This window comes from Arvicola amphibius, chromosome 6, assembly GCF_903992535.2.
Source record: "Arvicola amphibius chromosome 6, mArvAmp1.2, whole genome shotgun sequence".
In the NCBI taxonomy this organism is placed as follows: domain Eukaryota; kingdom Metazoa; phylum Chordata; class Mammalia; order Rodentia; family Cricetidae; genus Arvicola; species Arvicola amphibius.
The window spans coordinates 136604551-136630265 of NC_052052.2; the positions used below are offsets into that span (position 1 = coordinate 136604551).

The following is a 25715-nucleotide window of genomic DNA, read 5'->3' on the forward strand; positions in this document are numbered from 1 at the left end:
TCAGCTTCTCCAGTTTCTCCACAGTGTGGCCACTGTGGAGTGGCCTCCAGGGTACTCACTCTGTGAGTCTCCCTCCTCACTCTGAGACAGAGCCTTTGGTTCCATCTGCTAGGCTCTGTTGTTCTTCTCCAAAAGGCCCAAGGTTTCCAAAGAGGCCTTTGATGGGAATTTTGAGGGGCTTGGAGGGTCTGTAGCATTCAGGGCCTTCCCAATCCCTCTGCCCACCCCCACCCCCCACTTCCTCTGGCATTTCTGGTGTCATGAATGCTTTCTTAGAATTTCTACTGCTGTGAAGAGACACCGTGATCACAGCAACTCTTATAAAGGAAGACATTTAATTGGGGTGGCTTACAATTTCAGAGGTTTAGTCCTTTATCAGCATGACAGGACATAGTGGGATGCAGGAAGACATGGTGCTGGAGAAGGAGCTGAGAGTTTTACATCTTGATCCACAGGAAACAGGAAATGAACCACGTTCACACTGAACATAGCTTGAGCAAAGAAGACCTCAAAGCCTCCCCACCCCCCAGCAACAAGGCCACTCCTACTCCAATAAAGCCACACTTCCTAACAGTGCCACTCCCTTTGGGGGCCATTTTCTTCCAAGCCACCACAGAAACTTTTACGCTATGGATGACTTGGCCATTTGCTATTCTGGAGCCATTTTGCCTTGGCTTTATTATTGCTGTTGCTTGTATTTGCTGACCATGTTTTGAGTTTTGCTGCATGTTCTCACAGACAAGATTAGAGGAAGAATAAACTGGCAGTTAAAAACTATGCTATTAATGCTGCTGTTTCCAGATGGCATTGAAACTGGGAAGAATCACGTTTAGGGGAGATACATCAGTTCTTATATAAATTAACTCCTTTATCATTAGTCAGAGGACTAGTCTCTCAATGCAGAAACAAAGGGAAGAGAGCAGAGCCCTGTAGCTCCTGGCAGGGGACAGGCTCTTCCCAGTCCATGAGAAATTTGAGGGTAATAGGATCCCCTTGAAATACAGTCAAACAAAGGATTGTTAATCACTCTCTGTAGCAAATTAATTGTTGTTATTTATTTTTCTATTTTTTTCTGGGTAGGCTTTCCTTCTCTCCCTCCCTCCCTCCTTTGCTTTTTTGTTTCTTGAGACAGGGTCTCACAGAATCCAGGCTGGTCGCAAACTCACTATGAAGCTGTTGCTGATTTTAAACTCCTGGCCCTTCTGCCTCCATCCCAAAGGGCTGGAATTATAAGCAGCAACCACCACACCCGGCATTGTTATTACTGCTGCTGTTGTGACAAATGGCGTCATGGAGTCCAAGACAGCCTTGAATTTGTTTTGTAGCTGAGAATGGCCTTAAACATACGATTCTTCTGCCGCAGCCTTCTGAGTGCTGAATTATACAGGTTTTTGCTGTCCTGGGGACCAAGTTCACGCTAGGCAAGCAGTCTACCAACTGAAGTACAGCCTTAGCTCTATAAGGGAATTAGCAGTCGCACCTCTCAGCCCACTAATGACAAGGATATGCCTAAATAATGACGAGGCCTGTGGAAGTGGCTTGCCTTTTACACAGGTCTTGTAAATAGTCTCTTCACTGAGCCCTCATATCTGATATGTGCTTGCTTTTAAACTGATGTATTTGATGTGGACCACTATCAATATCAATCACAAAAGGAAAAAGCTAGAGTAATGTGTGCACTCAAAGTTCCATCTTATTTCCAGGGTAAAATCTCTTGGCACAATGCCTAGCACCAATAAAATGACATGTAACCCTGAATAAAACTACATACATTAATTCCTTGAGTTGATTAATAACAAGTGCTGATGTAACATGCTTACGACAATGCCTAGTAATCGTAACTACAGTGTTTATACCAGAGATGTAACTGGATGGCCCTAGAGGAACAAGGCCACAACTCCTTTCACTCACAACGCTAGTGGGCCCCAAATGGCTGAAGACTGGAACGTTATAAAATTCTAGCTGGTGCTGTCTTTAAGGAGATTTTTCTTGACCAGTTTATCTCACATTTGAGTTTATTTATTCATTTTTGAATAAATTTATTTATTTATTCATTCCATGCTGGCCTTGAACTCATAACAATCACTCTGTCTTTTTTCCAAATTCTGGGATTACAGAGCATACCACCATGGCCACTATCCCATATTAAAACCCATCAACATGATTCCTTTCAATTCCTGTATTACAGCATTTCTGTCATACTTTGATGGCCTCTTTATTTTCCAATTCTCCCCCCCCCCCCAACATCTATTTTTCTTTCTGTGCTCCAGTGTCACCCTTCTGTGGCACTCTCCTGTCGAGCCCTGCAGGGCACTGTCCCTGGAATCCTGTCCTCTCTCAGGGACTCTGCCTGTCTGTAACTGCAGCAGGGCAGCTCTGGACCTCCAGGGATTCCTTCTTGTAAACATTCTGAGTTTGCAGCTGGACACTTCCTGTCTGTAAGGATTGTTTCTCACTCGGTTTCACTGGGCTGAAGAAACTTGTGCATCACTGTGTGCCATGCCACCAACACCCGAACTGTATCTGAGGTAGTTACGTGCCCCTGAAAGAGGCTGACTGCTGCTTCCTGCCTGCCCTCTTTTACCACACAACCTGCAGACACAATGACTCAGGATCCAAAGCCACTCTTAAGTGTAAGGGCAAAGTGCCAAGGAGACAGAGGCTGGAAGAAGTTGACATCATAGAGCCACCATGCCAGCCCTGGAGTTTCCAAATCTGTCTCAGGACTAGGCAAGAAAAATAAGCCCTTGTTGAGGCCTGTTTTCCACCTATCTGTTCCTAGTAACTAAACACATTCCTACTAATGTGATTAAGTGTTTACTAACGCACTGAAGGCAGAGGGTATGCCAAGCCCTTTCTAGTAATATGCATAAAATTATCCGCCCTGCAAGCCCCTCCTGAAACTCTAACATCTCTCTCTCTTCTCTATGAGAAAGGCCATGATGTCTCATTGACAGCTAGCAACACAGTGACTTAGAGGGCAAAGCCTCTCCCCAGGAAACCACCATGCTACCCCTCACTGCAGGGCTGGAGTGGGAGAGCACCCTAACATAGGCTGCTCGCCTTCACAAGCTCTGCCCATCGTGTTCACTGGAATTCAGGGGGGAGCTATAAAGTCAGGAGAGAGGCTGTCAACTGTTCTTACACACAAAAGAAAACAGAGCTTGTCAAAGTCTACCAGTACTTGAGGAATTTTGAGAAACGCTGCCACCATGTGGCACTTATTCCCTCTTCTGCAGAGAAAATTTTACAAGAGAAGATGCAGAGAGGCTCACTAGAGATGGGACCCCGGGAGATGACAGCTGCTTCTTAGCACACTGATTGCCATCTGTCTGTATGTGCTAAAAGTGGTGCTAGACTCTCACGTCTCTGGACTGCTTGCAGCCTTTTTTTTTTTTTTTTTAAGGTTTATTTTTCTTCATATATATAAGTGTTTGCCAGTATGTTGTTAGTATGTGTATCACATGTGTGCCTGGTACCCACAGAGACCAGGAAAGAGTACTGGGTCCCCTCGAACTAGAGTTAGAGACACCTGTGAGTCACCATGTGGGTGCTGGAACCTGAATCTGGGTCCTCTGCAAGAGCAGTTAGAGCTTTCAACAGCTAGGTGGTCCCCAGCCCCCAGCTTTTCCCTTCTAATGCGGAACAGCAGACACAGAGAGGAGCAGATCCTGATCCTGACACTCCAGAGCATCTGTGCTACACTGAGCCCTTGGAAGAACAACATGGGAGGTCATCATGGGAAAGGAACAGACGGAGTGTTTGACAAAAAGAGCAGACCAAACAAGGCCAAGACTCCATTCCTGGGTCCTTTAAAGACCATTGAGTGAGAAGTTCCTCAAAACAGGACTTATTTCCTGGAGGGTGGGTCACCATGTGTCTGTGTCTGTTTTATTTATCGTACGATTTTATTTCCTGACATCTGACTTACACAAATGCTCAACATATTTTGTTTAACCCTCTCTATATGGTTACATCTATCATGGCCAATGTGGAAAACTTACTAGAATTTTCCTTTTTCAAAATATTTTACATTTTCTTTTTTCATGTGTATGTGTGTGTGTGTGTGTGTTCATGTATGTGCACACAAACATGTAGGAAGTCAGAGAACAACTTACAGGAAGCACTTCTCTCTTTTACCACGTGGGTTCTGGGGATTGAACTCAAGTTCTTAGGTTTGGCAGCAGGTGACTTGACCCGTAGAGCCCTCTTACCAGGTCCTGGTAAACATGTTTTTAAGAGAATACTGATACAATTCAGTTGGGGTGGCACATGCCTTTAAACTCAGCATTCATGAGCAGAGGCAAGAGGATCTCTATGAGTTCCAGGCCAGAGTAGCCTATAGAGTGGGTTGTACAGAGAGTCTTCAAAAAACAAAGCAAAACAAAAATAACAACAAAAACAGGAGAGGGGAGAAGATGGGGAAAACAGAAGAAGAGGCAGTGGGAAAGGGGGATGGAGAAAAGGTAGAGAGAATTGGTCTAGATAATCCCTATTTATCTAGAGTTACTAACAACTGAACCTAGGGGATGGGTGATGGCCCAGCTGTTAAGAGCCGTCATTGCTACTGCAAAGAACTCAGGTTCTTGACTCAGTACCCATATGGCTGTTCACGACCATCCCTAACTCCAGTTCTAGGGGACTTGGCACCCTCTTCTGACCTCTGCAGCACCAGGCATGCATATACATATACACCACACATCACCAAGGCCACAAAGCTGAAGAAAGATGGAAGGGTGATGCTAAATCTAAATCGAAGGGAAGTTTGATGGTGCTAAGGATCCTGCTAAGGTTGCCCAGTAAAAGGTAGACTAGGAAGATTAAGAGGAGAGAGAAGGTGCATTTTAAACACACACAACAACAAGCATTTCTTTGTCTACTTAGAGTAGAGAACTATCTATTTGAGGTATGTCTATTACCCTTGTTAGGTTTTATTACAAAATTATCATGATCATATTGTCTTTCAAAGTGTCAGTGGATTATACAAGTGTCCAGAGCATCCTAAAAGTATCCAAGTTATACACATCTCCAAACATTTGTATTTTCCTCTTATATTTTGTTTTAAATTATGTGTGTGTTTGTGTCTGTGCATATCAATACAGTGCCTGAGGAGGATCCTTTGGAGCTGACATGGGTGCTAGGTACTGGAACCAAGTCCTCTCCAAGAATAGCAAGTGCTCTTAACTGCTGAGCCATCTCTCCAGCCCATCCAAATATTCTTAAAATGAAAAGGCACTTCCGTGTTCCCCTCAGTCTGCACTTTGGTTGGTGCGACAAGGCATTTGAAGATGTTCCTAGCATTTCTGTAAGGTGGCATTAACTACGTGGTTATAGGACAGAAATCCTGAGCTGCACATATCTTAGTTTTTGTAAAGAGAACAAGACACCAAGCAAACTGCTGATGCTCCTTGCTTGTGGTGGAGGCTGTGGTGAAGATGCCTTCTGCCGTAGCCCATGGAACGTGCTGTGAGGCTGGATGTGTTGCTGCTGCAGTGGGCATCCTTTTAGCTTCAGGATGTCTTGTACACAGTGACAAAATATTCAGCTGACATTAATTATGGAGAAAGGGGAGGAGGAGTTGATGAGTCGGCATAGGAAGTGTTTGGATTTTTCTTTTAGTTAAGTGTGGTAGCTTTTAAACTTTTTAAACAAACTGCAGAATTCGTCATTGTCAGCAGAGTGAACGACCACTACAGCAATGAATATTCAAGCACATTCTGGCCTCAAAGATGGCTGGTAACATTGCTGTTTTTGTAGGCTTAGAAAGTCTGTGAAGTTATACAAACAGCATCACATTTTTAAAAAGGATAACTAAGGTCAGGCATGGTGGTGCCTGCCTTTAATTCTAGCACTCAGGAGGCAGAGGCAGGCAGATTTCTGGGAGTTCAAGGCCAGCCTGGTCTATACAGTGAGTTCAGTTAGGGCTTAAGGATAATTATATCCTCATTTCATATGGAATAGTTAATATTTTTAAACATCTTCATGTAATATTGAAGAATCATAGCAAGTTTGTAGGAATTGGTAATGGTTTTTACATGACAAGTAATAACACCCTTTGAGTGGTTTTCTGTGTCCTACATTGTTCTTATCCACATAAAATAAATAAGTTGAAAACTGCTAACTATTCCTGGGATTATTGTTTGAGTATTAAATGTTTTTTACACACTCATGTGTCTCAACTCTTCTGGGCTGGCAGAATGTTTTAAGTTGTGAACCTAGAGAAGGAAGGCTGTCACTGAGGAAGTTCTTCACTGAGGCTGCCCCTGGAGGCTTACAGCCGGAACTAGCTTCCTGTCCTGTCTGTGCTTCTTGATCCTCTTGGGTGTGGAGAGTCCCACCTTCTCAACCTGTTCTAATGCCTTCCCCTCCAGGCTGAGAAGCATCTCCTTAAACTGTGAGCCAAATAAACTTTCCTCTCTCTGTTGTTTCTGTTAGGTGTTTGGTCAAAGTGATGAGAAACAAGTAACAGACAGGCCTGAGGTACAATCACCTCTACACATGTCTTTAAACTTCAAAACCTTGTGGAGTATTAGGCAGCTTTGAGTTACAGGACCGACTGGGCCACAAAGTGTTTGGCTGGTGCTACGGCTCTATCTGGAGGGTTGAGCACATAGACTTGCTGCGCGGTTATGGGTTTCTTGGGAGATTTTGTTTTTGACAGGTTCAGACATTCTCATCTGAAGACAGAACTTCAACTGACATAGAATCACGATCTAACAGTAGCTTCTGAGATTACTTCTCAATGCTTGGGCAGATGTAGAATAACACGAAACATGACTGCACGTTCTCCCATGCAAAGTGAAGAGCGGCAGGTGGTGGGGCTACAGGAGGGGCAGGTCACAGAAGGATGCTTGAATGTCATCCTGCAACTGGCAAAGGATGTTAAAAAGTGCAATGTTGTTGGATTTCTCGGAGAGACAGAGTGAAACTGTATCTGACTGGATATTAGACAGGCACAGCAGTCAGAAGCAACGGGAATTCCTAGATGAAGTCATGTGTAGAAGGCTTGGTCATGGACATGGGTATAAACAGAAAGGAAGAGGCAAGCAGAGTTCTCATGTTTCAGCTTGACTGTTTATGTTCCAACCAAGGAAAAAAAATGCAACAAATGCGTCTGGAAATTCAGACCCATCAATCCCTAAGAGTACTTTTTTTTTTTCACAATATCTAATTTCATAGGGAAAAGATTTACAATTGACAAACACTAAATAGTCTAGAGTAGCTACCAGAATGTGGCCCCATCTCCTGTTGTTTGGTCTTGGACTTAGCAAGTACATTTTATCTTTTCAGAATTTTTACTACATATATTTTTAATAAGACATAAAATAAAGTCAGGTTTTAAATCTCAGAAATTACCCTTCAGTGTAGCAGGTCATTAACAATTAGTGTAATGTTTTTCAACAAAATAAGTTAGATACTTACTTCAAATTCTTTTACAAAATATCGAATTTCCCCTTGGGTAACTGGTCTGTGATCCAGAAGCCTTGAATGAATCTCTCCAAGATCTAGAAAGATAAGGTAGAATGGAGAATTAATTCATATTGACCTGTGCAGCCCCTGGCCTATTTTCCTCTTCCCTTTGTCTAGAACGGGTGAAAACAGGTTAAAATCCAGTTCAGACCATGGATCAGGAGGGAATCCCACCACTTCCACTATGTTAAATGGTAGAACTACTTTTGGGAGCCATCTAGCAATAGCTAACAGATTGAAAGACATATATCCTTAGCAATTCCATGCTGAGATATATTACCTAAAAAAAAACTTACACAAATGAACATGAACATGATAGCTATACATGTTTACCGAGGCATGTATACTATCATAAGAATAATTAAAAGGAAACACTCTGTATAGATACACAACAGAATATTGTGAACAGGGAATAAAAATGTATATACCGGACTGGCACCTATTAACATGGATAAGTCTCACAAATATAATATTGAATAAAAGTAAGCTTCAGAAGAGCCAAATCCATTTACATAAACTTTAAAGATATGCAAAATGATACTTCCCCTGGGACACCAAATATAAGATAGAGGCTGACATCAGGGAGAAGAGGGCAATGAAAGTCAAAGAGTGAAGTGCACGGTAGATTTTTTAAAGATTTTTTTTAAAAAATACAATCTCTTCTCATTTTATATAGCTATATAATATATATATATTATATAAATATATATATTTAAGAGAGAGGTCCCACTCTCTCCCCCTCCTCCTGTCCCACCCTTCCTCCACCACCAGCCCCCACCCACTCTTCAGAAAGGATAAGGCTTCCCTTGGGGAGTCAACAATGTCTGACATTTCACTTCCAGGCAAGACCAAGGCCCTCCGCACTGTATCTAGGCTGAGCAAGGTCTCCCTCCAAAGAGAATGTGCTCCTGGATGCCAGTTCAAGCACTAGAGATAAATCCTGGTCCCACTGCCAGTGGCCCCCGCAGACGGCCCAAGAGCAAGGCGAGACTTTTTAAGTACTGGGGATTGAACTTGGGGCGTTGCACATTTTTGGCAAGTGCTCTACTGTGGAGCTATGTCCTTAGTTAGGCCAGCAAGCCTGTTAGTGATTTATCTGTGAAGGTGGGTGGTGAGGGTTGATTTTAAGTATTCTTCATTTTATACTAGGTAAGAAAAAGCCATAGCTATGAAGGAAAAATTCTGAATTTTAACTGTTTGGGTAAGCCAGTCTACTCATTCTTCTTAAAACAACTAGTTTAAGACATGCACTTCAAAATGCCCAGAGAAATTAAATGCCCAAATAAAAATAGGTATGTTCTATATTCATGTGCTGGTAAGAGCTTCCCTATATTTTTATAAGTGAATAACATTTCAATTTTATGTTTTATAAGCTTTATTAGGATGTATCTAAGTAGAAAAAATTAACAGAAGCACAATTTTTGTTTAAATATCTCAGTAGGTTATTACCCACAGTTTCTATAAGTAGCTATTTGAAGTTTTCTTCAGTGAAGGAAGTTCTATGGTTAGAAAGTCTAAGAAACATGATACGCAACAGAGTACGTAGAGTTCTTTATTAGGATCTGGAGTCACTGGTCTACTAAGAGTTATAACTGGCTGTGTAAGATCAATAGAATGTAGGAGCTTATAGACTTTGTTCAAAGAATATGCTTTCAAGAGAGAGCATCTATTTGCAGCCCAAGAACACAAGAGTCTTTGAAGCACAACTGGCCAACAGGACACATACATTTGGTTCGGCTCCAGAAAGTCCATCTAAAAGTTCTCCATTCTGAACCACCTGCAGTTTTCTAAACACACCCTGCTGCCTCGGGTATCCTGATGCGGCTCCTACAGTTGCCATGGCCTGGAACTCTATATCCCAACTACTCATCTCATGCAATACCAATTTTCCTCTACAATGGCCGAGCCCTCATTCTTCTGACCTTTACGCTAACCAGCTTGCTCCCAGGCTTCAGAGACAGCCTGCACGCTGTGTTCCTAAGGCACCAGAGACGTCTACTTAGAGCATACCGTGTACCATGAGGTCCCCAAATCACATGTTCCCCAGTCAGTATCTCAGAGCAAGCTGTCTGTGCTAGTCTCACAGCACACATGAGTTACTGTCTCTCTCCACATGACTGAGAAGCAGTTAAGGTTTGCTGGCTTGGAGACATCTGCTTCTGCAGCCTGATATAGCAGGAGCGCACTTTAACTCTGCAGAGATAATCGAGTTCTACACAGAGTAAATTTACGGTCGCTTCTAAAACCTCAACTGTGGAAAACTATGGGTAGAGGGACATATCATGAAATATACATTACCACAGTCACTAGTTGGTTATAATGCTACCTGGTGGCACTATAACAAAACAAGTCCATTATAATAATTCAGTTTGGAAGCATCCTAAATATTAAATATAAATTCTTCTAGTTTAATCATGTATGTGTAAAATACAGATTTCCATAGAAATCGATTCTAGCCAGGCTATGTATTCTTTTACTGTTTGTCATACAAATAAGTTACTAAAATATATAATCTTTTCATCTCTGCATGTTCATAAAAGCTAGATAAATATCTCCTCACAAAGATACAGAGAAGTGTTTTGACAGAAGAGCCATAAAGCTGCAGGATGAGAAGAAACAAATATGCAGCTCTCTCAGCACCCCATAAGGGAGGGATGTGTGTTTGGGTCCTGAATGTGGAGCTGAGAATCAGTGTCAAACTAAGAATACAGAAAAGGAGGTTGGTGATGTAGCCTCTAGGGGTATGGTTCTTGTTCAGCACGTGGGAGGCTTGGGTTGGTCTCCAGTACAGTACTACTTCAAAATTTAACGTTTCTGCCCTCAAAAGACACAATCAACAGAATGAAAGACAACCAGAGAAATGGGAGAAAATATCTGTGAACTCCTGCTCAAAGACACTAAAGATATACATACAGAACAGACGGTATAATGGCCAGCACATCTGCCTTCCAAGAACATTTCAAGAACTTTAACTCAGTAAAGGAATTAAATAGTCATCTTTATAAAAACAGGTCGTCAGTAAGTGCACAAGAAGAAGCACACTTATCAGCAAACATTCCAGGAAATGCAAAGCGAAACCACAAGGGACATCATCTCTCACTCATTAGAATGACTACTGCTAATGGCAGAAAGTAACAAGTGGTAAGGTTGAGAGAATTGAAAATGGTGTAGCAAATATAAAAATGCCAACTCCTCAAAAAGTGTAAAGAATCATCATATGAGCCAGGAATCCCACTTTTGGAGATATATCCTCAAGTACCGAACAAGGGGGCTTCAGAAAAGATGTTTGTACAGTCACAGCTCCAGCAGCATTGTTTCCAATAGTCAGAGTGGAGCCGCCCAGCTCCACAGAGGCGCGGGAGCAAATTCAGATTTTTGTCAGAGATGTGATATGAGTTATAGTTTAATATGTACAAAGTTCTGCAGGATGAAAAACATGTGTGGAGTGACGGTTGGCCAACAACAGTCATAAAACGAGTAAATTCTTCACTAGGATTGCACACCGAAATAATTCTTACTTAGTCTTAGTACACAGACAATACTACTTAACCTTGACTCCAAATGAAACTTCAGAGACAACCTGAAAAACAGTCACAGTCAGCTTTGTGGCGCTGTCCACAGATCTGGTAAGATTAAAATGGACACCCACACCGATGATGAGACACCATTCCCCCCGCAGTGCGGGTCTGTAGCTGAAGCTGGTGAGATGGACCGGGCAAGCAGGAGTTAAAGGGAGCAGTGGAAAATGCAACCGAAGAGGTCCTTCCTCGGGAGACAGGGACTTTCTGAAGTTTAGGAATTAAACCTAGTTGACTTACTGTAATAATTTAGATCGAAGCCTTCTAAGGCTCCGAGGAGACAGGTCAGATCGGTACGGGAGTTTCAGGACGTTTTCCCAAGAGTTGTCCTTTCTCCCTGACATGAGCCAGGGGAAGAGGGTAGTGAGGGGGTCACTCTACTACGTGACTGTGTGGGGCCCAAACTAGTTCCCATTCCCAACTTGGGCGCCCTTCGCTGGTGGCATTAAGGTGGGTCTTGAGGGCTGGGAAGTGGCCGTGGGGCGGAGACAGGGTCAGGCCAGGCGGCTGAGGGCGGCGGGCGGGCCAGGGAGCACCGGGAGGGGCGGGTCCCAGCACGCTCCCCTACCCCGCACGGAAGAGCACGCTCTCCACTCCGTACCCTTGATAATGAGGTGCGCCGCACCCGGAGTCCCCAGCGAGTCCCGCTTCTTGCCGCCGCCGCCGCCGCCGCCGTGGGCGGCCTCACACGCCACGGGAGTCTCGGTCCCTCCGCCACTCATGCCTGCCGGCTCCGCCCACCCGCGGGCGCCGCTGCGCAGGCGCAAACCAGGAGGCTAGTTTGGAAGGTTGACGCTCGCACGCGCGGGAGGGGGCGGGGCAGAGGGGCGTTACGTCATCACAGGGCGTCGGAGTCGTTGGGTTCCGGAAAGGCGCTCGGAGTGTAGCGGAGGCTGCGATGCTGGCTTTGAGTGGTGATCTGAATACGGAAAATTAATCTGAAAGTTAAGTTAATAGAGAATATTTCGAAATACAGAAAAGTTGATCTGAAAAATCTGAAAAGTACAGTTATTTCTGTTATTCCTTCCTACGCCCGCAGGAACTCACTGGTTAGGGCTGGAGTGGAGTACAGAAGAATAACTGTAGTAGTATATGCTTATTTTCTATATTGTTACTGGCCGCTACTATTTTATAAAGCATTTTGACATGAATTGTCACAGTGGGGCCATTATAGCAACCTGAGGAGATAGATCATAATTTTTAACAAATGAAGCAACATGGTTAGAGGTTAAGTGACTTTTGTTTTCTTTGTTTTGTTTTTTGTGATGGTCTTCCTAAATTGAACTCATTATGCATCCTGGGTTAGGCTGAGCTGAGGATCCTCCTGCTACCTGGGATTACAGCCCTCTGCCACCATGCCTCATTTTCACAAGTTACTTACCAGGTTCACTTGTGATCATGTGAAGAAAGAAATACCTGCTGTGTCTTTCCTAGTTACAAAATTCCAATCATTTGTTATACAGACTAAAAATATGTGTAACTCTAAAAAGAATTGACTGCTGGAATGGCTAGAAATGAAGAGAAAAGCATCCAGTTGCCACGCATCTAACTGCTGATATGTGATAAATTAGGTAATGTTCATTTTCTCAACAAATATTCATGTTTTACAAAGAGCAATACATAACTTCCCAGTGGCATTTACCTCCTGTTCGTCCAGGGCTTCTAAGGATTTAGCTATGAATCCCTCCCCCCCCCCCCTTTTTTTGCTCCTATCTTCTGAACAACGCTCATCCTAAAGGACCTAAGCCAGTGCTTTAGGAGGAATGTAAAGCAACATAAACAACAGGATGGGGGACTGCATTCCCAGAAGAGGCGAGTGATTGCTGTCGGGCCTGAAATGAGATGTGTGAGAATGTGGAGAGGATGACTAGGTGAAGCAGGAATTTGGGGATTATTAGCAGAAGAAATAATAAACCCAAAAGCAAGGACGAATACAAAACTTCACCTCCCAGCTTTCTAATCAATATGTAGAGGGCACTTATCTTCCCTGATGCAGTTTGATAACTGAGAGGTTTGTCATTTAAAAGGACAGCCTCACCAAACACATTTCAATAAGATAGTCTCTATCATGTTTTCATAGCCTTAAAGATACTTTTCATTATGTAAAAAATATCTGTCACGGGGCTGGAGAGATGGCTCAGAGGTTAAGAGCACTGGCTGCTCTTCCAGAGGTCCTGAGTTCAGTTCCCAGCAACCACATGATGGCTCACAACCATCTGTAATGAGATCTGGTGCCCTCTTCTGGCGGGCAGGATACATGCAGACAGGACACTGTATACATCACTAATAAATAAATCTTTAAAAAAATATCTCTCACAGTCATTCTGATATAAATATGCTGCTATCTAAAACTTATGTTTTCATAAACCCCCAAAATTCTTGTGAGTTCCAGGGAGCCTAATTAAAGGATCCACCTATTTAAGGTTAGATACACCTCTCTCAGTTCCCTAGTCCTAAAAATTTTTATTCACAAAACTTAACTTTGTATGCTGTTCTGCCAATACTTTATAAACAGGTATAAGAGACACCACACATTTCCATACCACAAACACCAGACAGGAACAAAGAGACCAGCTACCCCACGATTTAAACAGCACCCAGCTTTCTCAGGTTGCCCCCCCTCAAGACAACACCTACAAATAAGCAGGAAGCAGTCTTGAGAATTCGCCATCCCAATTCCTTAAACCTGTTGTAGCTAACCTCCCACCTTTTTATTAAGAGAGAGAGAGAGGAGAGAGAGAGAGAGAGAGAGAGAGAGAGAGAGAGAGAGAGAGAGAGAGAGAGAGAGAGGACTGTAAGTCTGTCCTGTCCCTATAAGAGACAAGCCCCTCCCACTTCTCTCCCCTTCCACCTAGGCAAGTGAATCTTCCTTCCACTTCCAGTCTGTGAGCTCTCTTTTCTACCTTTCCTGAAGAGGTAGCTTCTCCCCACCCCTCTCTCTCTCTCTGCCTCTCTCCTCATCCCTCTTCTTCCTCCCTCTCCCCTTTCCCCTTCCCTTTCATATTCCACTAAATAAATATCCAGCCTCACTCTGCATGGCGTGCCTATCCCTCTGTCTCTCTCTCCCCCGCCACAGCTCCTTTGGGACTGACTGGATGACCCGCTGCTGTCTCCCGCCCGCTGCTGCCCCTCTGGGAACTGTACTGCAGTTTCAACATTACACTCCCCACTTTCAAGAAACTTCCTTATTCAATCGTGTTTTCCTGCACTGTAAATATCATTTTCCGTTAAGACTTTGGATTGGTGAAGGCCTATGAAGACTCACTATAATATGCTTTTTGTGTAAGCTGAATATGTTTCTTTGAGGTGGGAAAGGAGCTTTGCTGGCAGTAACTGACTTTCAGTTTACCATTCTGATGGAGCAGGGACTCAGCACAGAACTCACTTTAAATGGAGCTGAAGGAGTGTCCCTCCTCTAAGTGAAAAGAAAGTAGTTTTATTCTTTACTCTGACTTTTTAAACTGTTTGACTTCCAGTTAGTTTGAATAAGAGTAGTAATTTTTTTTTTACGTGGACTCAGAGGGTGGGAGCATTAGCTCTCACCATTGAGATGTGTGGAGTGTGCCCTCCCCTTGGATGTCACAGCCGTTGAGTTCCCTGTGGGCCTCATGGACTTGCCCTTGTTAGTTCTAATGATAGCCAGACTTAAAGAAGCCAAGGTGACCACGCAGCCAGTTTACTAGTAAATATCGTGACACCCACTTAAAAATTCATTTTCTCCTTAAAGACAGTTAATGAAGTTGATCATAAAAGTTCTATTACTTCATCCTAAATTAAATTGAGAAAAAGTTGTGTTTAGTTCTACTAATCAGAAACTAAATTAATAGGAAAAGGTTGGTATAGAAAAAAAATCTCTTTCCTTTTTCCTTAATGTATATAGTTTAACTCTTTCTTTGTTACATTTAAACTATGCTCATGGATATCAGTCTGTTTGGGACTCCCGCTAGTGTTAAAGATGGAAATAAAACAATTTGAACAAAAAAAAAGTTGAATGTGTTTCTTATATTAATATGGCGTTTAAAAAATATTGATTCTGGCCGGGCGGTGGTGGCGCACGCCTTTAATCCCAGCACTCGGGAGGCAGAGGCAGGCGGATCTCTGAGTTCGAGGCCAGCCTGGTCTACAAGAGCTAGTTCCAGGACAGGCTCTAGAAACTACAGGGAAACCCTGTCTCTAAAAAGCAAAAATAAATAAATAAATAAATAATAAAAAATTGATTCTGGATTTCTCTGAAATTTGCCAACCTTGTGCTATGAGTGATATAAGGAATTTTAGCACCCACTTTGGAGACAGAACTGGGTTCAGATTCTCGCGCTGCCACTTATTGCCAAGTTTCTTTTCTGCTTAATTGTCTTGAAGGTAATTAATTGTCTGGGAGGTTTGTGGTAATTAAAGATAATATTTATAAGCTTAGTAAGGTCATGTGCGTCTGTGGTCCTATCACCTGGATCAGGAATTCTAGCTCACGAGACCCTGTCTCAAAAAAATATAAATAAAAAACAATAAAAATGATACAAAGCCATCACTATAATACCTGGCACATAATAAATAAACCTCAAAGTATTTTTTACAAAACCCTCTTCTAGAGTCTCATGTAGCTCAGATTGGACTCACATTTGCTCTTGCTGTATATTTAAGGGTGTTCTTGAACGCCTGATTCTGCTGCCTTTGTCTCCCAAGTAGTGGAATTGCAGGTCAGTACCATCCCTCCAGGCACCTCTTTCTGCTTTTAGGACATCGTATATTCAGCTTCAATTCTTCTACTTAACCTTTCTTTATCATCACCACCAAAGTTTATTCTGTTTGTCTAGCATTTTAAAATATACAAAACTCCACCACACACCTTTTATCTCTTAAACCTGTCATTAACCAAGGGTCCAAGAAAGTATCAGCTACAGAATCCCCATGGAGAACTGAAATAAACGATATTCAGGTATCCTGTATGAAATGATGTACTTCATGCAAGAACTGGGACATACCTTCTTGTAGTTGTTAAATCATCTCCAGATTGCTTTTAACACTTTATACAACCTAAGTGTGCTGTAAATAGCTCTTACACTGTTAAGGGAAAGCTTTGAGGTCTTTTGAGAACAGCAGAAACTTCCTTGGCTCTTGTGTGGGCTTTTAACTCATGGGATACTCACGGTCACACAAAGCTTCCACTGAGTCAGGTACCTCCAGGTTCTTCTTTCTCAAATTCAAAGAAAAATTCATGGACCACGGAAAGTGAGTTTCCGAGAGAATTTTATTGTAGGTTCAGAGGAAAGAAGGGGGAGGAAAGCAGAGCGGGAAGGAGAGAGGAAGCTCCTATCTAACAGGAGGTGTCCCAAGAAATAGGATAACATTGAGTTGTTAGTCTGGTGAAATAGGAGGGCAGCATGGAATGGGAGTGGGATGGTCAGTAGAGCTGGCCCAGCTGAGTGATCCAGATGTTTCAGTTTCATTTGGGCCCTTACATACAGCTTCCAGAAAAGGGTCCGAGGTAACGGAGCCAGGAACCAGAGCTTCCCTCCAGCATTCTTACCCTCCAGCAAGGACTTTCTTAGAAGCATTGCTTTGGGATCCCTACCCTATTTGACCAGTTTCTACTTCCTGTTCTCATCAATACTCTATTATTTCTGGAGTAAGAACAAGGATAGGATAAAAGGCCATTACTCAGTACAGACGCCGTCATTATAGGCTTAATTCTGTGATACATGCATCAACAATATGACATTTAAAAAGCACTTTCTCTCTGTGATTGATCTGTGGATGCAGAATATGAGGAGGGCTGACTTATGAACGTCTCCATTTTCAGATGAGGAGACTAAAGGTCAGAACGGCCACAGCAGTTCCTGCCTTCTCTGTAGAAACATGCTACATGATGCACTGGGAAGGATAAAGTTATGTTTTAAGTTTAAATTACTGTAGGCCCCACTTGCCCAAGGGCAGATACCGTCCTGGAATGCTGGGGCCTGTTGTTCATGTAAGATAACAAGACCTTTGCTTTTGCTTCTGTAAACAAGCTTGGTTGCCCCAACTGCCCAGGATATGCTTGATCTCGTGCAGGCGGGAGGTACATAGACAGGAAGTAATCAGGATTTATGCTTGCCTCTGATTGGACAGAGGTGGGAAGTATATAGCCTTGTAGGTTTTGCCTTTATAAAACTCTGACTAATGTGTTTCTCTGCCATCTCTCGGAATCCCTGGTATCGACCTGGCCAGTGTCCATCATCCTGGCCAGTATTTAATAAAGCTTGCTTCAAATTTGGCTCAAAACTTATGGTAGTGGCCTTATTCTCACCGGTGGGATTACCAGCACTGCCTGCCAGGAGATGGATTTGTTTCCCTTCGCCTCGAATCTGGCCTGGCCTTGTGACTTGATTTGACCATCAGAACACGCTGTGCTTATAAATGGACCCTAGGAGACCCAGCAGCTTTCTGCCCTCATTTCCTTGCCAGGACATTCAGGCTGTCCTGCTTGAGTGAGTCCATCGTGTGTAGAAGCATGTTAGTTTAGACACATGTAGAGAGAGGCTGCAGGGTGAGAACCAAGGCAGACCAACAGCTCCTCTCTTGTCCCAGAGGCGTGAGACTTTTCCAGCTGGTCAGCCAGCTAATTGTAGTCACATGATCTGCATGCAGTGCAAGAAACCACCAGATCAAGCCCTGTAGTGTGTGTGTGTGTGTGTGTGTGTGTGTGTGTGTGTGTATGTATGTAAGAGAGAGAGACAGAGAAACAAGTTAACATTCTTGAGCAGTCAACAGAAGAGCCAAGGTCAAAGTAGTGGTCATGAGTTGCTAGAAGATCTCAAAGTAGCAAACTAGCAGTTAGTGAGGTGGAGATTTTTCCTACTGTGCTGTTTCCCAATCATTTTCTTCTTAACTTTCTCTCTCTGGGATATTTCATTTGTTCCCACTACCTGTTCAATTCACCAACTAACTTGTACAGTAAAGAATTTGGCTAGGGGCCTGGAGAGATGTCTCAGCAGTTAAGAGCACTGGCTACTTCTCAAGAGGATCTGGTTTCAATTCCCAGCTCCTGTGTGGTGTCTCACAGCTGTCTGTAACTCTAGTCCCAAAGGATCTGAAACCCTCTTCTACCCTCCTTGGGCAGCAAGCATGCATGTGGTACACAGAACTTCCACACAGGCAAGCACCCATAGACATAAATTTTAAATTAAAAAAGTTGGCTGATGTTTCTCCCTCCTTTCTGGAAGGTAATCCCATAAATTTCTGGAACTTTCCAAGGGATGGGAGTGTTGGACGAATAATAAAAACCCAGAGACAGATATTGGGGTTTAACCTGAAGATCAGAAAAGTAAAGCAGCTAAGCCACTAGAGAGCTCTTACCTCTAAGAAATCCTCAGACTGGAAGAGAACAAGTTCCTGTCCCATTCCAGTTTATATTCCTCCTTAGTGCTGGGATTAAAGGTGTGAGCCACCACCACCTGGATCTGTTTCAGCATTAATCTTGTGTGGTCCAGGGTGGCCTTGAACTCACAGAGATCCAGCTGCCTCTGTCTCCCAAATTCTGGGATTAAAGGTGCACGACACCACTGCCTGGCCTCTAGTGGCTTAGTTTTACCTTCTGGTCTTCAGGCAAGCTTTACTTATAAAACATAAATAAAATATCATTATATGGGGGTGTTGTTTTTATTCATGGTGGACCCAGGACCCACCTAAATTTATGCTAGCAAGGTGACTGAAGGTGGGTCCATAGTCAATTATATTTGAGCCTCATGCTTTGCTCTACTGAGAAGGGCAGGGTGAGGGGGCCTGAGTTCAATTTCATGGGCAGTGATATGATCACCTGTGCCTTTGTAAAGGAACCCCAATAAAAATCTCTGGACGCTGGAGCTCGGGTGGACTTCTTGTTTGGCAATCATACATCCATGTGCCAAGAGGAAGATGCTTTTGTGAGGATGCCTGAGTCACATGTCTGGGACTCTTCCAAGGCTCCTTGTGTCTCTTCATTTGACTGATACTCTTGTGCAACTTTATAGTAAAACTAAGTGTAAATAGAGCACGTTCCTGAGCTATAGTTATTTTAGTGAATTATCAAATCCACCGGTGTCTTAGGAACCCTGGAGCTTGTGGTTCCAGTCTAAAATATAAGGAATTTGTGAGCACTGTGCTCTCCACCTCTGAAGCCTATGCTAGCTCCAGGTAGCCAGTGTCCGAACTGCATTGCCCCTGAGCAGACATTCATGCGGCACATGCTACCTGCCAGGTGTTGAGGTAAGCACCCCAAGAATAGGAATTCACTTCACTCTCTGGCTCTCCTTTGAAACAGGTACCAGTTTTCTGACTATGTGGCTAAATGACTATGTGCCTTTTATGTGCCGGGAATAACTACTTCAGCAAATGTCTCCGTGTGTTTGTGGGGAGGAGTGGGTGGATGGTGGGGAAGGGAGATTGTGGAAGAAGAGAGAAAACACATTCGCTATAGCAGGGCACATAAATCCTTCATGCTCTTATTTAAAAAAACACACAATAAATACGCATTGAACACCTGCTATGTACTCAATACGGTGTTAAGAGCTGTGTAGAGCAGAGACCAAGGCTGCCTCTGCATCTTTCTTCTCTCACAGAGCTCTCAGCCTACCAGTGAGACGACACGCAGTGAGAACATACTGCCTTCCTGCTATTTTGATGTTCTGAACCTCGTGATCAACCTGACCTGTGACCTTCAGGCCAGATTTTTTTTTTCCTGAGACAAGAGTTTCTCTGTGTAGCTTTGGAGACTGTCCTGGCACTAGCTCTGTAGACAAGGGTGGCTTCGAACTCAGAGATCTGCCTGCCTCTGCCTCTGCCTTCTGAGTGCTGGGATTAAAGGCATGCACTACCACGGCCCTGGCCAGGTCAGACTTTATTATGTCGTGGAGTTGTACTGTTCTCTGGGATGGGCAAGGTCAGCATATGCCTCTGTACCTTCTACTGTGCAGAAATTTTTAATTCGAGAACAGAGTAGGGCAGCTCACAGGTGCATGCACCTCTGTGACCCATGCCTCAGCCAGACCCCACTTGCTAAAGTCTCCACCACCTCCCAAAATAGCGGCACCACCTGGAGACCAATTGTTCAATACACAAGTGTGTGTGTGTGTGTGTGTGTGTTGGGGACACATTTCAAATCCAAACCACAACAGAGGAACTCTCTATCATTCTTCTGAAGGGATTTTACTGTCTTTCTTGTATCTGGATTAATGGAGCTTTCTATACATATTTTTGAAAACATCAAAATTACACTTCATTTAGTTAGATTTCTGTGGGCATGTGTGCACACACAAGAAGAGAGGATCTTTGGTCTTGGGGGTAAAAGCCTACAAATTTGTATGCATTAACTTCCTGGCTTAGGAAACACATATGGCATGCCCAGTGTGAAGGTCAGCATGGTGTGAAGCACCATGCTGTGAACGAGTGTCACCAGGCTCATTAGTGGCAGCAATCCCATAGACCTCATACTGAACCTTCCTGACCTGAATGCAGCTAGTTCCCCTGAGAGATACTTCTGGTGACACGGCATTCAGAGGATGCTCCGTGAGTTGTGAGGAAGCTCTTGTGACAGCTGCTCCATTGGAACAAAGCCACCAAATCATCCCAATAATGCTGGAAAAAATAAAACTCGGCTCAGCCACACCAAAAGAGGAAGACTTGAGCTCTGGGATGGGGGGGGGGGATACCTTGAAGGCTGACAGTTCTCTGGGCTGGAATAGGTATAACAGAGGTTCTCACAGGACTGCTGTGGAATAATCCTTTTGTACACTGTGAAGATGTTTTGCTCTCATTGGTTTAATAAAGAGTCAGCTGGCCAATAGCTAGGCAGAAAAAGGCCAGGTGGGAGAGTCAGACTGAGAAAATACTGGGAAGAAGGGCAGAGTCAAAAGTCAGATGCAGAGCAAACAGGAGATGAATATTCCATGCTGAAAAAAAGATACTCCCTCGTGGTAGAATGCAGACAAGAAATATGGGTTAAGTTAAAAGACTAGTTAGTAACAAGCCTAATCTATTGACCAAGCATTTATAACTAATAATAAATCTGTGTAGTTATTTGGGGAGCTGGCAGTCCCAGTGAAAAACTCTGCCTATTTAGGACAGTCATCACTCCAGCATTACTTAGATACACACATTCTCAAGCCCTCCAACTCTAGATCTTGTAAACTGAAACCTGAATGAGCCTAGGAATCCACTGGAAGAAGCCTCAGGTGCTTTCTGTACATCCAAAATCAGAGAATCACGGCTGAGCGCCAAGTGTTACTCCACAGGCATCTGGTAACAAGGCTTGAAGAGTGTTTCCTCTGTGACTGTCCCACTGTCAGTCATGAAGTCAGCTGCAGTGAAGGTATTAAATTAAAAGTCCCACAGACAAATAACTCATGCTTTAAATTCATTACAACGCACTCATAATTATTTTTAGTTATTCATTTCTTACCTATGCCTGTGATAATTTAGGTGCTCCCATAGGCTCATTTATTTGAACACTTGTTCCCAGTTGGTGATGTCATTTGGGAAGGTTATGCCATCTTTAGGAGTTGTAGCCTTGTTGAAGTATGTCACTGATTTGGGCAAGTGTTGGCATGAGGTGTGTGTGTGTGTGTGTGTGTGTGTGTGTGTACTTACAGACTCACCCCACTTCCTGCTCTCTTTCTGCTTCCTGTATGTAGATAAAATGTGATCAGCCAGCTTCCTGTTCCTGCTTTCATGCCATGCCTTTCTCACCATGAAGACTCTATCCCTCTGAAACCATAAACTAAAATAAAGTCTAAGTCATGGTATTTTATCACAGCAACAGAAAATTAACTAATGGGTCTAACTTATAATTTGGATTTTAATAAAAAGATATATATATGTATATATATATATCGCTACTTTATATGATACTTCTAGTTTTGGTTTTGAAATGTTCTTCAAATGCCTGTGTGCCAACAAGGGTTCAGACCTCAGCTCGGGGCTACTGGGAGGTGGTGGAACCTTTAAAAGATGGGGCCTTAGGGAGGGCCATTAGGTCACTGGTGGCATATCCTTGAAGGAAGTTTTGGGATGCCACCCTCTCTCTTCTTCTCCCCCTCTCCACACTCCCCCCATGAGGTAGGTGAGCACTTAACTCACATGCTCCCAGCCTTGATATGCTGTCTCACCTCAGGTGTTAAAGCAACAGGAGAAAAGCGCCCAGCAGACCGTGGACTGGAATTCCTCAAACCATCAAGCACAGTAAATCTATCTTCTGAGTTCATGATCCTAGGAATTTTGTTATCTGGAATGGAAAGCTAACATACGTACTACCTAGGGTTCCAGGCATCCACTTGAGGCATCAGAATGTCTCCTCTATGGTAAGAGTTTATCCTCTATGCAATAAGGGACTCTCCTATACTGAGTTCTTTAAATTCAACAGATGGGGCTCATATGCGGAAAACAGGACAGGAGAGGCCAGTCGGCAAGTTAGTCTCTAAGGACCTTTATGACATGAGAGGTAAGTGCCGCAGAAGAGCAGGAGACATGGGGCTGTGCAGATTGATAGCTTATACCACAGGAACGGTCCAGTTCTGAGACTGCACTTCGGAATTGGTAATCTGGGGATTGGAAGTTTCTCGTCTTGGTCAAAGCAAGCCTGGGGCCTTCTTATTTAAAGTCATGCCTTGTCAAATTAGTTGTATGGCTACTGTGGCTCAAACTTAACATGGACAGACAGGCCTGCCAGGCACAGATTTCTCAAGCAGATGATGTGAGGGAGAATAAATTTTATTCATGGCAAGATTGCAGGGACAGATGACACTCAGCAGGCACGGCAGGCCAAATCTGCGGGATCTATAATCCAACCGGCAAGCCCTAGGGACCTGGCCTTGTAGAAGTGGAAGCGACAGCATGAAGGGACTATCAAATTAACTCACCGAGCTGGAAAAGGTTCAGGGCTTCTGTTCCCTCACAAGGAAGCAATAATCTTAAAAATCAGAATAATCACGGAAGTAGAGACACTTGAGACATAACAGAAAAAAGGGCCAGGTCTTGGATTCTCCTGACTTTCCACCTGCCTTCTTCTGCCCTCCCTCAGCTCTGTGAGAGATGAGTCTGACTCGGTTGGGAAGCAGCAGGAATTAGTTTCATTCACAGGCAGTTTGGGGAATAGAGGCAGAGCCTACAGGAATCCGGGCTCCGCAACAAGTAATCATTATTGCAAAATCAAATTCCCCACCTCATCTGCGATATGCTTGTGTGTAACCCTAGAGCTGACCTTCACAGTGTTATAAATCCACCATACAAGACATGGAACAGCGGGATGTGGAGCCCCTTGTGTGTCGAAAAGTCTGCCCGGCAAGAGAGATATATGATGCTAACTTTTCTCTCCATTGCTTCCGCAATGAAATTCACCCAGAGCTCCAGGAAGGGTTGGGAATGTAATTCAGCTTCCATAAATCAAGACTAAAATTAAGATGGCCAGATATGTAGCAGCCTGTTCAGGTGTACAGAGAATTTGAAATTTAGTGCCCTTGGTAATGGGTAGCAGCAGATTATCTAATTATGGAGAGAAAGAAGAAATATTGCTCTCTGGGGTAAAAAAGCTAAATGCTCTAATCCATTAAATCACCACATCTCTGCCAAAGCTAGATTAATATTAAAGTTCATGTAACATTTGTCTTTTTTTTTTATTATTAAAGGAATGAAGTCAAATGTTAAGAAAAAAAATATACCTGAAAAGGCGATAGTTCACAGTGATTCTAATCTGATGACTTGTCAGCTGTTGCAGTGATGTACGTGTAGCTGATTACAGGGCAGTTCTATACTTTCCTAATTGTAGGTCTGTTTAAATTTTTATCATCATATCTTGAAACAATTCTGGACAGACTTCCAGCAAGGATTTCCTAAATTAGATACGCTTCTAAGGGGCAGTGACACGACGTGCTGGCATGACGTGCTGGCAGTGGGTGATCCTTTCTACTGCTGTCACCTTCTTGCCTTGTCCTTGTAGGAAACCTTCAGTGTCTGTTTCTGTCCCCTAATTATAGGTAGAAAGAGGTGAAACCAGTGTCTAACATGAAAATTCCCATGTACAGCAGTTCCACCCCATGAAAGATTTCACATTGGTTTTAGTTACCCACTAACAGGTGTATGTAGACCAAAAATATTAAAGTGGAAATTCCAAGAAATAGACAATTCATGTTACATTGTGATGGTTTTGGAGCAGCTTTATGAAATTCTGCCTTAATGCCAAGTACCTTTGTCCAATGTATCCACGTTGTATAGTTTACCGACCCATTAGTAGCTTAGTAACTGTCCTGGCTGTCAGACTAACCGTTGTGGCAGAAATGTATTGTCCTAATTGTCCAAAGTTACTCTATCATTTGTCTCTTACAGTACTTAGTTTATAATTTTCATCAAATACATGCATATATAGGGAAAAGCATAGTATATATAGAATTTGGTACTATCTATAGCTTCAGTTATCAGCTGGGGTTCCTTATACCATTTTTCTGTCTGCAGATAGATGGTGGGGGACAACTAAGTCTGTAAAAACTTTACTGAAATAATCCATTAACTGGAGGAGGTGTTCAGCTGGGAAGTTGGCTCAGAATACATGAATTTTATGTAACTTTGTCTATGAACAAATGACCTTTTTTGATATTACTTTCTTAACTTAAACTAGTATTTATCCTAATTAATGAATTAACCCAAGAACTCCTGACTGAAAAGCAATGCCTTCCTACTTGGAGTTCTTTATCTGTTTCTGAAATTTGCATGTGGAATATAGACATGTATGTGAAATAAAGACCCATCAGCACAGGAGCATCAATGAACAATATGGACAGGCCGTCACCAATCCTGAAAGGTACTATAATTCTCATTTATTCCACTATGGTCTGAAGTGTTGCTTCTCATGTGGCACAGTCTGTCCTCCTTGCTTTGTAAGTTAGCATGAGTTATAAGTTTCCAGTGCAGGGCCCAGAACACAGCAGACAGTTATATTCAATATTTAGTATTTACTTCCAGGGAATGGTGGGGTCAGGCAGCGCCCAAAAGAATCTGTGTGCCCTCCCTCAGGACCCTGTTCACAGGTGGTTGGGGTGTAGATTCTCTAAGAGCGAAAATGTGTTGTATGTTACCCCCAAGTCTTGAAGCCTATCTATGGCAAGTGCTAAAAGCACACTAAGGCAATCACTGAATGGTCAGTGCAGCAAGTCTTTGGGCATTACAGACAGACAGGGTGGAAAAGAGACGCGCACTTTTCAGAAGGAGCAGCACACACTTGAGTGCTCACATTTCACGTGTATCTCATGGACATCTCAGAAGCATAAGAACAAATGATAAGGAACATTTTACAACACCTTGAGGGAAACAAAGACTGGCTTTTCCAGGCAGTAACGGGACTATTTTTTCCACAATTAGATGAAGCACTGCCACCTCCTGTCCTATCTCAGATGCAGTCACATGCTGAGCAGGTTGGCGTCTCAGGGATGGAGTGGGAAGAGACTGGCATGGAATGTTTATGATTCCCATCAAAGTGAGACAAGATCAGTGACTCCTACTTCCACTCCAGAAGAGGAATTTCATCAGACGCCTGGATTTAACCAGGGTCTCATCGCTACCATAGGGTGAGAGTGGTCTAATTCGGACTTACGCCACTTCTCTACTGAGCTATATCCTTGTAATATGATCGCTACAGTGTGCAACCATTTCATTTGCTCTTCGACATTT

The 25715-nt window shown here is 43.2% G+C and overlaps 1 protein-coding gene across 1 annotated transcript in view; it reads right to left on the bottom strand.

Moving 5' to 3' along the window:
* Bloc1s5 (biogenesis of lysosomal organelles complex 1 subunit 5) overlaps positions 1 to 11806 on the bottom strand; it is a 36618-nt gene extending 24812 nt beyond the window's left edge. Inside the window, exons 1-2 of the mRNA XM_038335128.2 lie at positions 11650 to 11806; positions 7423 to 7505 (exon numbers count right to left, since the gene is read on the bottom strand). Coding sequence (XP_038191056.1) covers positions 7423 to 7505; positions 11650 to 11770 — 204 coding nt within the window. The 5' untranslated portion in view covers positions 11771 to 11806. The remainder of the gene's footprint in view (positions 1 to 7422; positions 7506 to 11649) is intronic.
* Between the last annotated feature and the right edge of the window lie 13909 nt (positions 11807 to 25715).